The 13,389-nt window shown below is 51.0% G+C and overlaps 1 protein-coding gene and 1 long non-coding RNA gene across 2 annotated transcripts in view; one reads left to right on the top strand and one right to left on the bottom strand.

Moving 5' to 3' along the window:
- LOC141570164 (uncharacterized) overlaps positions 1 to 7,996 on the bottom strand; it is a 26,189-nt gene extending 18,193 nt beyond the window's left edge. Inside the window, exons 1-2 of the long non-coding RNA XR_012494101.1 lie at positions 7,693 to 7,996; positions 6,560 to 6,697 (exon numbers count right to left, since the gene is read on the bottom strand). This is a non-coding gene — a long non-coding RNA (uncharacterized LOC141570164). The remainder of the gene's footprint in view (positions 1 to 6,559; positions 6,698 to 7,692) is intronic.
- MB (myoglobin) lies at positions 3,584 to 13,389 on the top strand. The gene is made up of 3 exons (XM_019728404.2): positions 3,584 to 3,761; positions 8,943 to 9,165; positions 12,696 to 13,389. Exons 1-3 carry the CDS (start codon positions 3,667 to 3,669, stop codon positions 12,840 to 12,842), a joined length of 465 nt encoding a protein of 154 aa, XP_019583963.1. The 5' UTR covers positions 3,584 to 3,666; the 3' UTR covers positions 12,843 to 13,389.

Raw genomic sequence — 13,389 nt, 5'->3', positions numbered from 1 at the left:
GAAAAGCCTAAGGTGAGCCTGCAGCTTCCCTCGTGCAAGAGACTCTGCTTGTCCTCTAATCCCCAAGGAGCCAGCAGAGCAAGGAAAAGCAAGTGAGCATGACAAAATGGCATATGTGGTTACAATAGGAAGAAGGTCCTTTAAAGCTTTAGGGAGTGAGCTCACTGCTCCTAGGAGTCCTCAAGCAGAGCCTGCGTGATGATCCATAGGAAGAATTCCTACACTTAGTGGGAACCTGGACAAGATACCCCTGAAGGCCTATGTCAGCTTCAAGATACTACGTATGGCCCTGTAATTCTAGACTTCTCCATTCCTCCATTTCCATGATTCTGGAATCGAGAGCCCCAGTCCCGAGTGGTGAAAATTGAAGACCTTGGCACTCTAGAATTCTGATTCTGGACCTCAACACTTCAGAATTTGAAGACTTGAGGGTGATTCCACAAATCTCAGATTTTCGCATTCAAAGGAATCTTGATATGAAAGGGAGAAAGAGGACTCGCCAGGTCTGCCTTGGTGGGATTCAGTTTTGCCCCTGTGGGTGTCAAACTAACCCCCCTCTGTGTATGCGTGCATGGGAGTGTGTTACGGGAGGGAGTGTGGAAGGCTGCAGAGTGGGGCACCCAAAGGCAGCTTGGCTTTCCCAGTTAAGCATCTCCAGCTTCCTTGCCCCAGGCATTGAAGGCTGTCAGAGGGATAATTATAGCCCCCAAACAGAACTGGGGACTCCAGGTAGCCATAGCAACTGTTAGGTAATTCCTGTTCTGTTGTAGAGATGTGTTAGTACAAACAGTTGTCGGTTCCTTCCTATTAGCTTAAAAGGTAAAACTTAAAAGGTTCATCAACTTCAAAGCCACAGGTTTCCATGAGCGTGCCAGTTAATGTGGGTGCCTGCCAAGGGGTGACAGCTTCATATTAAACTCTTCAGCATCAGTAACGAGTTGATGAGATTTTAAATACTCAGGCTGTCGTCCCCAGACAACTCAGAGGGCTGGACATGGGAGAAGAGCCGTAGATTCGGGTTTGGGTTCCAGCTCTGCTGCTTTCCAACTTCCAAATCCTTTGTTTTCTTACTGCCAGGTGGGATAATAATCTGCCCTGCCCTGCCCTGCCCTGCCCTGCCCTGCCCTGCCACACGGCTGGGCTCACCCTCCAGCAAGTGACCGGAAGTAGGGGCGGAAGCTGCTGAGGGTCTGAGCAACCCCTCTCAGAGTTGACGTGCCTTTTTTGATCCTGGGTCTGGCACAGTGTGGCCCCTCAGTTCCAGGCTGTTAACGAATAAACAAAGGAAGGAAGGAAGGAAGGAGGGAAGGAAGGAGGGAGGGAGGGAGGAAGGGAGGAAGGGAGGAAGGGAGGAAGGGAGGCCCCCAGAAAAATCTCTATGACATTTTTAGCTACTCATTTTGCTACTGCATCTTCCACTGTTGAAGTGGATGGGTTTGGCATCCTGGGTTACGACTCATGTGTGACTTCTGGAGCACATTGTCAGGGACGGGCGCCTGACCTTTTGGGTCAAGGAGCCAGCTGACTCAAATAAATAGAGTTCTTTGAAAGGATACACAAGGGGTCATACAGCAAGCAGCCGCTCATGGTAATCCCCCAATGGTAATTGGGCTTTACATCAGAAGGGAGGGCATTCTAGACCCAAGGTTGCCCTGAGAGGCTCTGGGTTTGGGGGTTCTTACTCAGTGCTGCTCATGACACGGACTCTCTTGGACTCTGCATTTCCTATCCCCTAGTCAATTCTTGTCAAACGTTCCTGTTCCCATTTTGAAGAAGGGATCTGACTGAAGTTGCTAATAGACACTGGTTGTTGCACAGAGCCCTGCCCTTGGCTGACTCGGGCTGGGTGCCAGCCCTGTCCAATCAGCTGAGTCTGGCAGTAGGTTAGCAGGAGCTGGGGCTGGGCAGTTACTTTTAGAAAGAGCTATATATATGGGGTAGCCATAACTGACAAGTCTAATACAGACCCAGGACAGTCAGGACACTTGCTTATTCTTTCTGAGTCTCATTGTCCACAGCTATACAATGGGGTGACGCTCATGAGCTCACAGGACCATTCGATGAAGATTAGCTGTAATCCTGCCCAAGGAGGCACTTTGTAAATTGTAAAGTCCTGTGTCGATGGAAGGAAGGGCCTGTGTCTACCTTCGTCATAGGACTAGGTAAACTATACCGTAACGTTATTCCTCTTACTTATCTCTCCAAGGAAACTGGGAGTTTCTTGAACACAGAGATGTGTTTTATTTGGTTAGGTTGTCCTCAGCATGTAGTACAGTTTCTGACACCCAGTAGGTACTCTCTAACTGTGTGTTGGATGAATGAATGGACAGATGGTAGGTGGATGAATGGACAGGTGGGTGGGTGAGTGGATGGATGGATGGATGGATGGGTGGATGATGGATGGATGATAAGGTGGAAGGATGGAGAGAGGGATCATGGATGGATGGATAAATGATGGATTGATGTAAAAGAAGGCCCATCACCTTCACTTGCCTTCCTTGCAAGGCCATGCATCTTTTCATTCAATAAACATTTATTCAATTTAGACCTGGTACAGGGCGCTATGTGAGGTCCAAGAGACACACAGATGACTAAAACAGACTCCCTGCCGACATGAACATCAACATAAGGTATTCAGGGGAGTGGATTCAGAGGGCCCGACTTTCTGGGTTCAAATTCCAGCTCTTCCACAGATTACTTGTGCCACCGTGGCAACTTTCCCTAACTTCCCCTCGATTAAATGGGGACAATGTCAGTATCTCACATAGCGCTGTTGGGGAAATTCAATGAGTTACCAAATGTCAAGGGCTTGGAATAGGGTCTGGCCTCCAGCAAAGTCTCTGTGAGTACTGGCTGCTATTGTGCTAATGGAGGAGCCCGAATGGAATCAAAGAAATACAACCCAGTGAGATAAGCAATACAACAGGACCATCTGCAAATAAATGGAAGGAGGAAGCAATTAATTGTGCCTAGAGGGGGTACATCAAGCAAAACTATTCAGAGGGAAATAGTTGAGCAAGCCCACACAGCCAGGAGTTGTCTGGGTAGAGTGGGAAAAATTCAAACTCAAAGAGGTTATGGATTTGCCTGGGTTCACCCAGCTGTAAGGAAATCATCTAGGCTCCTTCCCGCCATTTCTGGCAGGTGAGGGGCTCTCTAACAGAGTGGGCAGAATGCGGGTAAGGAGACTGCTAAGGGCTAGGACGGTCCCAGGGCCAGCCCAGGGCACCTGCTGCCCAAGCTTAGAAACATGACAGTTCCTCTGGAGGGATGGCTGACGGCGGCAGGAGAATTGGGTTTCAGTCTGCTGGCAAGTGCTGGGTAGTGCCCTTTCTATTGGCCTTTTTGACTCCAAACCGTGGCCCAACCTCCTCCCCACTCTTTCCACACACACAACCACCCCCACCTCCCTGTGGCCTGAGTTGTCCTACCTCCCCACAATGGCACCTGCCCCAAAATAGCTTCCATGTGAGGGCTAGAGAAAGGAACAGATTAGACCCCCGCATGAAGGGCGGGGGGAGAGTGAACAGGCTGTCAAGTGATCTGTGTCAAGCATCAGGGAAGGTATAAAACCCCTTTGGGACCAGGCAGCTCAAACCCCAGCTGTCAGGGTCAGGACGCCCAGTCAACCCACACTTGCTCTTTCTGTCTTCTGCAGACTACGCCATGGGGCTCAGCGACGGGGAATGGCAGTTGGTGCTGAATGTCTGGGGGAAGGTGGAAGCTGACATCCCGACCCATGGGCAAGAGGTCCTCATCAGGTAAAAGGAAGAGATTCCATTTTCCCTATCACCTACTTCCCAAAGATCAAGGGTGTTTGCCTCCAAGGTGGAGCTTATCCACCACCCCCAGGGTTGACCAGTTGACTGTGTTAGGTGAGTTTGTTAATATCCCCACTTGGTTATCTTTTGCTTTTAAGTGGCAAGGATTAGAGTCAGGAAAAGAAAGGGGAGCCATCTCGCACCTCTGTCAGCAGTTGGGAGAAGCCTGACATCAAACCTGAATGCCTGAGCCCACCAAGAGGAATTATAGATGATCAGAGTTAACAAAGGCCCTGAGAGAGATTATCCAGCTGCCTCACTTATTGGATGAGAACATAAAGGAACTGAGAGGGGAGGGACATCCCCAGAGGTACAAGTTCATTTATGTCTGTAAAGTGTCAAGGCTAAGACCTGACCTTCCAGATGAGGCAGGTAGCTCTTCACCTGGCTTTGCTACTGAGCAGCTGTGTGACCTTTGGGCCTCAGTTTCCTCCCCTATACAATGGGGGAAATTCTAATATATACATCATGGAGTGGACGTGAGAATTAAATAAGATGATGCATGTAAGGGTTTGACGCAGTTTCTGGCATATAGTGAGTTCTAGAAAAGGTTAGTAACTGGTATTGATGAAGCCCAGCCTACAGACCTTTAAAAGATCATAATTAGGAAACAGATGACAGAGGCCCATTAGTGACTTTTGACGTTGAGTATGTCTTGAATCTGAGAGCTCAAGATGGTGTGGTCTCCAAACACATCTTGCCTTCTATCGCAAGGGGTTCCAGAATAAATCAAAGAAAAAAAAGTTTTGTAAATAGAGGATGGTTTGCAGCTTGTAAGTAGAATCTTACTTTCGTATTGCCCTCCACCACAAATGGTGATCCACTCTCTTCTCCTGGCCCCTTCTCTCCTGCTCTGGGCCAGGGAAGGTCAAATATAATGGGGTGTAAATCAATATTGTTGCTCCTGGGAGAAACGGTCCGTGAGGCTGCCACAGACCCAGTGAATGTCCTTTGCACTTGAATTTACAGATGAATTTCTTCTTCCTTCTGAGCAGGTTTTCCTCTCCCACTCAGATGCCCTTTCCATCTCCCTTGGGCTTCACCTGCTTCCAGCCCCCATGTCTGGGGAGAACAGTCAGTCCTGGAAGCTGTGGTGTCTGAAGTAGGAGCCTTTGGTGGTCCACACTAGACACACTTGAGGAAGGACAGTCAAATTCTCTGTTGACTCTAACTGGCACCTTGGAGGTGCTTTCTTATGTGTTTCTCCTCCTGTCTCTGTCATCTGGCTGCTGGGGCCGCAACACGTCCTGCTCTATTGGACAAAAGGTTCCCCAGGTTGACATCAACTACTCAGCCACCGATTTGCTGTGTGACCTTGGACAAGTCACTACTCCTCTCTATTTGCCTGAGTGAAGGGATGGTCTGCCTTGGTGTCTGGGGTCCTTCTTGCTCTCAGTGCCCTGACGTTCTCCAGATCCATGATCCTCCCCTGCTTTTGGAGAGGAGGCAGGGCGGTCAGGGGAGGAGGCGGGTTTGTAGAACGGGAGCCTTTCCAAGGTGATCTGGGGGCTGCCAGCCCTAAAGCAGTGGTTGGATGTCTTGAAGGAGACTCGGGGTATTGTGTCATCAAAGAAACATTTCCTCACGTCCCAGGGTAGACCAGAGACTTCTGCCAAGGGCCAGGTGCCAGGGACAAGACGTGATGCCGAAGGCTGCTGGCCCCTTCAGGCCTCAGAGAACCCTATGCCCTAGCACGTCTTAGACTGTAGGTCATGCAGAGACCATAAAAACTGATTCTGCCTTCTCAGTGTTGGGGGTGTGGGGAGGGGCAGGGGAGAGGATACTAACTCCCAGGGCTGCCAATGCCCGCGTGGGAACTGGCCCCTTGGTTCTGCTCCAGACGATGAACTTGGGCTTTCTTACTGACCTTGGAGAGGTCATTTTCCCCCTCGCCTCTGATTATAAAAGAGGGCAGTGCGGTTCAGCTGAGTCTGTAAATAAAATGCTGAGGGCTTCACTGCACGCACATGATCATAAAGTTCTAGAAAATAAAAGCTGGAGGGGCAGTTGGAGAATCCGGTTCCAGGAGTGAGGGCTCAGGAGGGCGGGCGCTGCTGAGCGGGCTCCAGGACTCCGCCTTTCCTTCTCTTGCCCCAATTGTTCTGCTTCGTTTATTTTTACATTTGAACAAAGGATTTCAAGGCCATGAAAAATTTGAAAATCACTGCTGGTGGCCAGTACTTCTCATGGTACAAGGAGGAAACATGGTCCAAGAGTCTCCGCCAACCAAAGGTAGCTACAGGCAGAATCGAAAATTCCTGATTCTAATGATTTTGCTGCTGATGGAGATGGTGTTGATGGAGGTGGTGATGGTGGGGGTGGTGATGGTGGAAGTGATGATGGTGGAGGTGATGCTGGTGGAGGTGATGATGATGGAGATGGAGGTGATAATGAGGATGATTATGATACTTGTGAGGATGACGATGGTGATGATGATGGAAATGACAACCGTGGTAGAAATGATTACGAGGAGGAGGACAGCAAATATTTATATAGTACACCCTGATTGCCAGGCCCTGCATTAAGTACTTCACATATATTAAGTCATTTAAGCCTCGCGACAACCCGATAAGGTAGATAGTCTCATTATCACATTGAACAGAGAGTTAAAGTAACTTGCCCAAAGTCACACAGCTGGAATTCAAATCCGGGCAGCTTGGATCCAGCACATCTGCTCTTGCCCACTGTGCTATATGCCCCATGATCTTTGTACCTTAGTGATGAGTCCCCATACTCACGCTGGTTCTTTGGTTCCAGAGCAGGGAAGGATTTTTGCAGTTCTGAGAGTCCTCAGTCTTCTCTGTGGGTGTCCGATTGGTGTCAGTTCAGAGGAGAGCTGGGAAATGGCCTCCTTTCTCTCTGACTTGCCTGTAGACCTGTGATAAAGTAAGCAAGTTGACAGTAGGATTGAAGATGAAACCACAAGGCAAGGGGGCGTTTCCAAAGCACTAGAGAGAATGTTTCCACCCATTTCTGCAGTGTGATGGGCTTTGTCAGCTCCTTTTGGGGGTTGCTACTGTCAAGAAAATCTGGGTATAGCCTTCTGTGGCTATGCTGGGGACACCCAGCTATAGAACTTGAGGCCTAGAGAGGAAGGCAGCTGCGTGATGCAGAATGATCTGGGGGGCACTTATTAGCCCAACTTTCCTGCATTATTTAAAATAAATCTGGGGTCCCTCTGTGGCTGACTTGTGCTTACAGTAGAGGGTGAGGCGGGGGTTAAACCTTAGAACTTGGAGGCTGAGAAATCATCTAGACCAACCCTTTGGGTTTACAGATGGGTGAACCAAGACCCAGAGAGGTTGAGTGGCTTCTTTAATGTCACACAGAACATTGGAGACAGAGCTGTGGCCAGAACTCGGCTTCTGTAATTCTCAGTCCCATGTTTTTTTCTCCCAGACACCTGGGGGACTCCCCAAATGTCTGAGATCCCTGGCTCCCTTGGGTTCCAGGTCCTTGGCACCATTCTACCCAGATGGGCTCCGTCCAATTCCTTCCCAGAAGTCCCGACCTCAGGCCTTCCCCTGTGGGTGCTGGGTTTTGCATCTGTCAGGCAGGAGTTCAAGAATCATTGTCGCCAGATAATAATAGCCAGCAGCTCAGGGACCCTTGGGTGAAAGGTGCCAGAGATAAGCTGTCAGTGACACACAAGGCTTGGCCAGGGACACAGGGTGAGGTAGTGACCCTGGGCCTGGCTATGGACAGCCCTGGGTATTCTGGGGAAGCAGAGGGGATACATTCCTGGGTGAAGGGGGTTCCCTGTCCGTACTATGTGGTGCATGCTTGTGTGTGTGTGTGTGTGTGTGTGTGTGTGTGTGTGTGTCTGAGTGTGCGTGCATATGAGTACAGCGGTGAGCTGCAAGATACTTACACAAACTGGAGTGTGAACACAGTCAGGTTTAAGGGTTTGCAGAGCCAGGAAGCTGCAAAAGAGGAACCTTTTAAGGTACAGAAGCCATTAGAAAGCCATGAAGTGCAACCCAAGGGACACAGCGTGAGTTATGGAACCGTTCAATGCTGGGTTTAGATCTGGGCTCTGTCACTCACTGGCCTTATGACCCAGGACTAGTCACCTATCGCTGTGGTCTTCTGTTGGCCCAAGAGTGAAATAGGGAAAATCACACCCACCCAGGGGCCAGCTATGACTCCCTGTAACTAACACCTATCTTTTCACAGCAGGAAAGACTGAGGTCCAAGGCTGGAGATGGTCACGCAGGATTATGGGCAGGGTCCCATAATCCCTCCTGTGATGGGCGAGCAGGAGCAGAGACCTGGTCTTTGGCAGGTGGCTGCCATCAGGGCCCCTTCCCACCTGTAGTGTGAGGTGCCTGGGAGGTGCAGGAAGTCAGAGCCTGGGCACAAAATAAGCAAGAGCTGTCAGAGCCTGAGAGCTGCTCTGGAGTGGAATGGCTCTCATAGGTAGTAGTGAGGCTCCTGCAGCTGGAAGTATTCAAGCAGCCAAGGATGACCCCTAGGCAGGAAGCTGCACAGATGGTCCCCGGCATGGGCGACATGTTGAGTCACTCAGACCTGATTTCAATCTGCACACCCGCCCTGTAGTATTGAGCTAGGACTGCATACCTCTGAGCCTGTCTGTTCCTTCATCTGTAATGTGTGGTTAATACACTGCTCTTTGTGCCTCAATGTCCTCAAGGACCCTACGGAAGTGCAGGTACAGAACTTAGCATGGGGCCCAGCACATGGCACGTGATCAACAAATCCAGGGTGCTTTGGCCCCCAGCTCTGCTCCAGCCTTGATGTTCCTTTCCAAACAGCTGAGGCAAAATTAGGGTGAGGCCAGGGTGTAATGCAGAGATGTCTTTCCTTCCTGCCTCTCATAACAATGAAGAGATGATAAAAATATGAGTCGCGAGCATTGCTCCAACACTTACTGTGTTGTACTCTGCATGCGTGATCTAGTTAATCCTCACAGCGCTTCTGTAGGTCGGGACTAGTTATCCCCATTCCTGAATGAGGAAGCTGAGACACAGAGAGGTGAAGTGCATTGCTCAAGGTCACACAGCTGGGAAGTGGGGGAGCCAGGACTTGAACGGGAGTCAACCACTTCCAGACCCCACCATGCATTCCTACGTCTGACTTTAGCCCTGTCTGTGCCCACAGTCTCTTTAAGGGTCACCCCGAGACCCTGGAGAAGTTTGAGAAATTCAAGAACCTGAAGTCAGAGGACGAGATGAAGGCGTCCGAGGACCTGAAGAAGCATGGCGCCGTCGTGCTCACCGCCCTGGGGGGCATCCTCAAGAAGAAGGGGCAGCATGAGGCGGAGCTGAAGCCCCTGGCCCAGTCGCATGCCACCAAGCACAAGATCCCTGTCAAGTACCTGGAGGTGGGAGGCAGGGCCAGGGACGGGTGGGAGGATGGAAGGAGAGGCCCAGACAGGATGAGATTTGGGTTCAAGTCCCAGCTCAGCCTCTGACTTGCTGGGTGACCTATGTCACTGCTCTTTGTGCCTCAATGTCCTCATCTGTAATGTGGGCTGTCACCCACTTTGCCTTTCTCATAGGGTCATTAAGATCAAATATATTTCTCCCCCAAATTAGTATGTTGTTACCAAGGAAGAAGGGGAGAGTAGACATTGGATGCACAACTTGGATTCTCTCCACGGGTCGGTACTATTATCACACCCATTCAACAGATGAGGAAACTGAGGCACAGAGAGGTTAAGTAGCTTGTCCATGGTCACAGAGGTAGCACATGGCAGAGCCAGGATTCAGATGAGATCTCTATTCCTGAAGAACCCCAGCTCCTAACCATTGTGCCATTGGGAGTCGAGACATGCAGGACTCGTGTGGCAGGAGCTCCGCAGCTGGGGCTCAATTCTGGGGTAGGAGTGGCCAGCAGGCTGGCTCTATTGGTTCCAACATCTTTACAGATGAAGAGACAGAGCTTTAGGTGTCCTCGGCGTAAGCAATTAGCTTGAACCTCCTGTGATGGGCTGAGAAGTTGTGGGGGCTGGGGAGAGCCTGGGCTTCAGATACCTGTCTTTATAACCAGTGGGAGCGGGAATGTGGAGACAGGGAGCCCTAGGCATCAGGGGTATAAAAGGCTGTATGGACAGGTGCATCCCCTAGGGACGGGAGCAGCAGGCAGGCTGGTGTAGGAATCATGAGCGGGATAATAGAGACAGCTACCCGTTAGGATGGTCCACGGTAAGCATTTGCCTGGGTCACTGCATGGAATTCTCGCAATTACTCCAGGAGATTGGAAATTGCATTGTGTCTTCTTTTCCTCTCACATGAAAGAAGTTGAGAGGTAGGGAGTCAGTCCAGAGCTGGTGTGGGGGGTCCCATAGTCACCAGGATTGCAGGCTCTTTCTGTGCTACCATCCTTGGCATGGGGTGTCCACCTTGAAGTTGACTCATGGTCCAAGAAGGTTGCGAGAGCTACAGCCATCTGGTCCATATTCCTAACAGGAGCAGGAGGAAGAGAGTAAGGCTCTCTTTTAAGGAGTTTAAGCTGTCTCAGAAATCTTATTCAACCATTTTGTTTACATCTTGTTGGCTAGAAGTTAGTTACAAAACCACACTTCTATGTATGGGAAACTGGAAAATGTAGTCTATTTGCCATTTTAAATACAATTCGTATTCTGTTACCAGGGAAGAAGGAGAAAATGGCCATTGGGTAGGCAATGAGCAATCTCTGCCCTAGGCAGTTGCTTTTTTTAATCCCCATTTTACAGATTTGGAAACTGAGGCCTCAGAGAAGTTAAGCAGCTTGCCCAAGGTCACATAGCTAATAACCAGGAGGTACCATTTGTTCTATGATACTCTGGAACCCAAGCTCTCAATCCCTTGTGACACAGTATCTCCCACCAACAACCATTTACACGACCCTCTTCCGCCTCACCTCCCTGCACCCCCACCTGCCCCCACCCCAGTCCTGCTTGCCCGGCCCACTCAGCATCACAGACATGAGAAGCCAGTGCTGACTTTAAGATTCTGCCCGTACCGCAGTCACTGCCCTCCCCGTTTCTCTTGGCAAATCCCTGTTCATCCTCCAAGGCCTAGCTTAGAAGCCACCTCCTCTGCGTGAGGCAGTCAGCTGCTCCATCCGCCGGCCCTGTCCCCCCAGCAAGGGCACTTGTTCCTCATTCTGTCATCACACCTGCCCGGCTATGTTATAATTTATCTGTTTGCCCAGCTGTCAACTGATGGGACGTGAGCTCTTCAAGGGCAGACCCTGGCTCTCTCCCATCGCTGAGCCCTAGTGGCAAGTGGTGGGCTCAGAATACAACTGGAATGACCGGTCCCCTCTCTGGGGATGAGGAAACGGAGGGAAAACAGTGAAGCCAGGGTAACACCACCAGCCGGTGGACTAGAACCCAGGTCTACGTGAACAAATGTGATCGACTGCAAACAATTAGGACAGAGCCTCATGTCTGCTCTTCCCCTCACCGAGAAACCTCCTTCTGTGCTCGTCATAAGAAATTCCTCCTTCTCACGTGGGACTGAGGGGCCGCTGAGGGTGCTGGGTACTAAGGGCGACTGTCTTTTCTCAGTCATCCAGCTGCGCCATTCCACAATTTTCTCGATACTGGTGGCTCTGCCATAGACTCAGGAAAGGCTGAGTTGGGGTGCCCGATAAGGCCATTGAAGCCCCTGTTAGACAGGGGAAGTCACACATGGGGCCTGGAACTCAGGTCTCCCATGTTCTCCAAGGACAGGACTGGCTCCACAGCACCTGTACCCCACCTTTGTTTCATTGCATTTATGACATTAAAGGTGAGCTTACTGTATGTTCCCACATCGAGACCCAAAGGTAGGTGTTGGTGGTTTCTGAGCCAAATGGTGTTGACTGGGTGTTGACCCTCGTGCTTCTTGAGGCCTCCTCAGCACGTTGTCTCCCACCCCCGCTGCTTTCGGTCTCTTGCACCCCTGGGCACCCTGAGAAAATGGGACAGTCAGTGGCTCTGTCTCTAGTTCTGGCAGTCAGTTTTACACAATCCCCTGGGTGCAAAACTCCACCTCTGCTGTCCACTTGCCATGTGAACTCAGTCTGGCCACTTCCATCCGGCCCTCTGTAAACGACACCACTTGATCCACCGACCAGCGTTGCGGCCGGCACCAAATCTTGATTAACTGTTGACAAAGCACAGTCGCATTTTACGTCCATGAGACCTTCCAGCCCTAAAGCAGCCCCTTGCTATAGATTTTCCGACCTCCATGCTCCTGGGAATGACCTGTGGATGTGATGATAACCCACTGGGGATGGCGAGGCCAGTATGAGACGTTACTATCCTGGGGGGTGAGCCACAGGCCTGGTCCCTTTTGTCCTCCTCTCGCTCCTTCCGTTTCACCAATATTTCTGAGCACCAATGCTGTGCTTGGCACAGAAATAGGACACTCTGCACCTCCATAGACTACTTAGAGCGACGGTTACACTGAGCCATTAAATGCAAAATTAAATACACACAGATGGAAATCGTTTCTTTCTGGATTTCCTGACTGCAAAATCCTGGATAAAAATCACTGACATGTGAGCCTTTCTACCATCACCCATGTGGTGGCAGTGCCCAGAGCCCTTGCCTGGCTGCAGTTGGGCGCTTGTTCTCAGCACTAGCTGAGAAGCGCAGTGGGTGAGCCGGCCCGCCTGGCTACGGGACCTTGCGCACACGGCTTAACCTTTCCTATCTGAACCAAGGTGGGCCTTGGTTTCCCCATCTGTTCTCCATCTGTCTCAGGGGTCAGAGGGATTAGAAGAGTTAATTTATGGAGACCACTCGGAAGTGCCTAGTGTATAGTAAGTGCTCAATAAATGGCCCGGGAAGAAAGAGAAGATGGGATGCGGCCTGAGTCTCTACTGGCTCCTGGCTTGACCCGGCCCAGTGACCTGCACCCCTCTCACCCCTCCCTGCAGTTCATCTCGGACTCCATCATCCAAGTTCTTCAGAGCAAGCACCCCGGGGACTTCGGTGCGGACGCCCAAGGAGCCATGAAGAAGGCCCTAGAGCTGTTCCGGAACGACATCGCTGCCAAGTACAAGGAGCTGGGCTTCCAAGGCTAAGCCCCCACCCCACCCCCACCCACCTGGGCTCCGGCCAGAGGAGGGCGGGGACTGAATCTCACGTAGCCATGAATGTAGAGTGTGCTTCTGAGTGTCTGCTTGTTTATGAGGTGGGTGGGAGCGGCAGAGGGGCTGGGGACTGGGACGCTCACGGTGGCTTCGCTCCCTGTGGAGGGTCGTCACCTTGCAAACAGGGAGACACATGGCCCTTAGCTCACTGTAGCCTGCAGAGTTTGGGTCGCCCTTAATTCTCCTCTCACCTAAATCCCAATCCAATTCCTTCCAACCTCCAAACTGACCCACACCTGCACCCTCACCTTTAACCCCAAAGACAAGCCATAAACTAAGCCCCAGCTGTGAGAATTCTCTGATCCATCACACCACTCCTTGAGGACAGCAGAATGTCCCTTTGCAACTAGAAGGAGGTCTGGGCAGGGTGGGACAGCCACAGCCAGCCCGAGGGAGGGACGGGTGTCTGGAAGAGAAGTGTGCCTCCTTGGACAATGGAGTGACTCACCTGGTTTTAATAAAAGACTCTGCAACATCA

This window comes from Rhinolophus sinicus, linkage group LG02 (genome assembly GCF_036562045.2).
Source record: "Rhinolophus sinicus isolate RSC01 linkage group LG02, ASM3656204v1, whole genome shotgun sequence".
Lineage (NCBI taxonomy): Eukaryota > Metazoa > Chordata > Mammalia > Chiroptera > Rhinolophidae > Rhinolophus > Rhinolophus sinicus.
The sequence above is the reverse complement of the archived record's forward strand: the minus strand, read 5'-3'. Positions and strand labels throughout refer to the sequence as shown.

What these genes read in the sequence shown, in the direction of transcription:
- MB (XM_019728404.2), top strand. Translation starts at nt 3,667, where the DNA reads ATGGGGCTCAGCGACGGGGAATGGCAGTTGGTGCTGAATGTCTGGGGG. An exon ending in GGGCAAGAGGTCCTCATCAG is followed by an intron (nt 3,762 to 8,942) that starts GTAAAAGGAAGA and finishes CTGTGCCCACAG; the next exon opens with TCTCTTTAAGGGTCACCCCG. An exon ending in TCCCTGTCAAGTACCTGGAG is followed by an intron (nt 9,166 to 12,695) that starts GTGGGAGGCAGG and finishes CCCTCCCTGCAG; the next exon opens with TTCATCTCGGACTCCATCAT.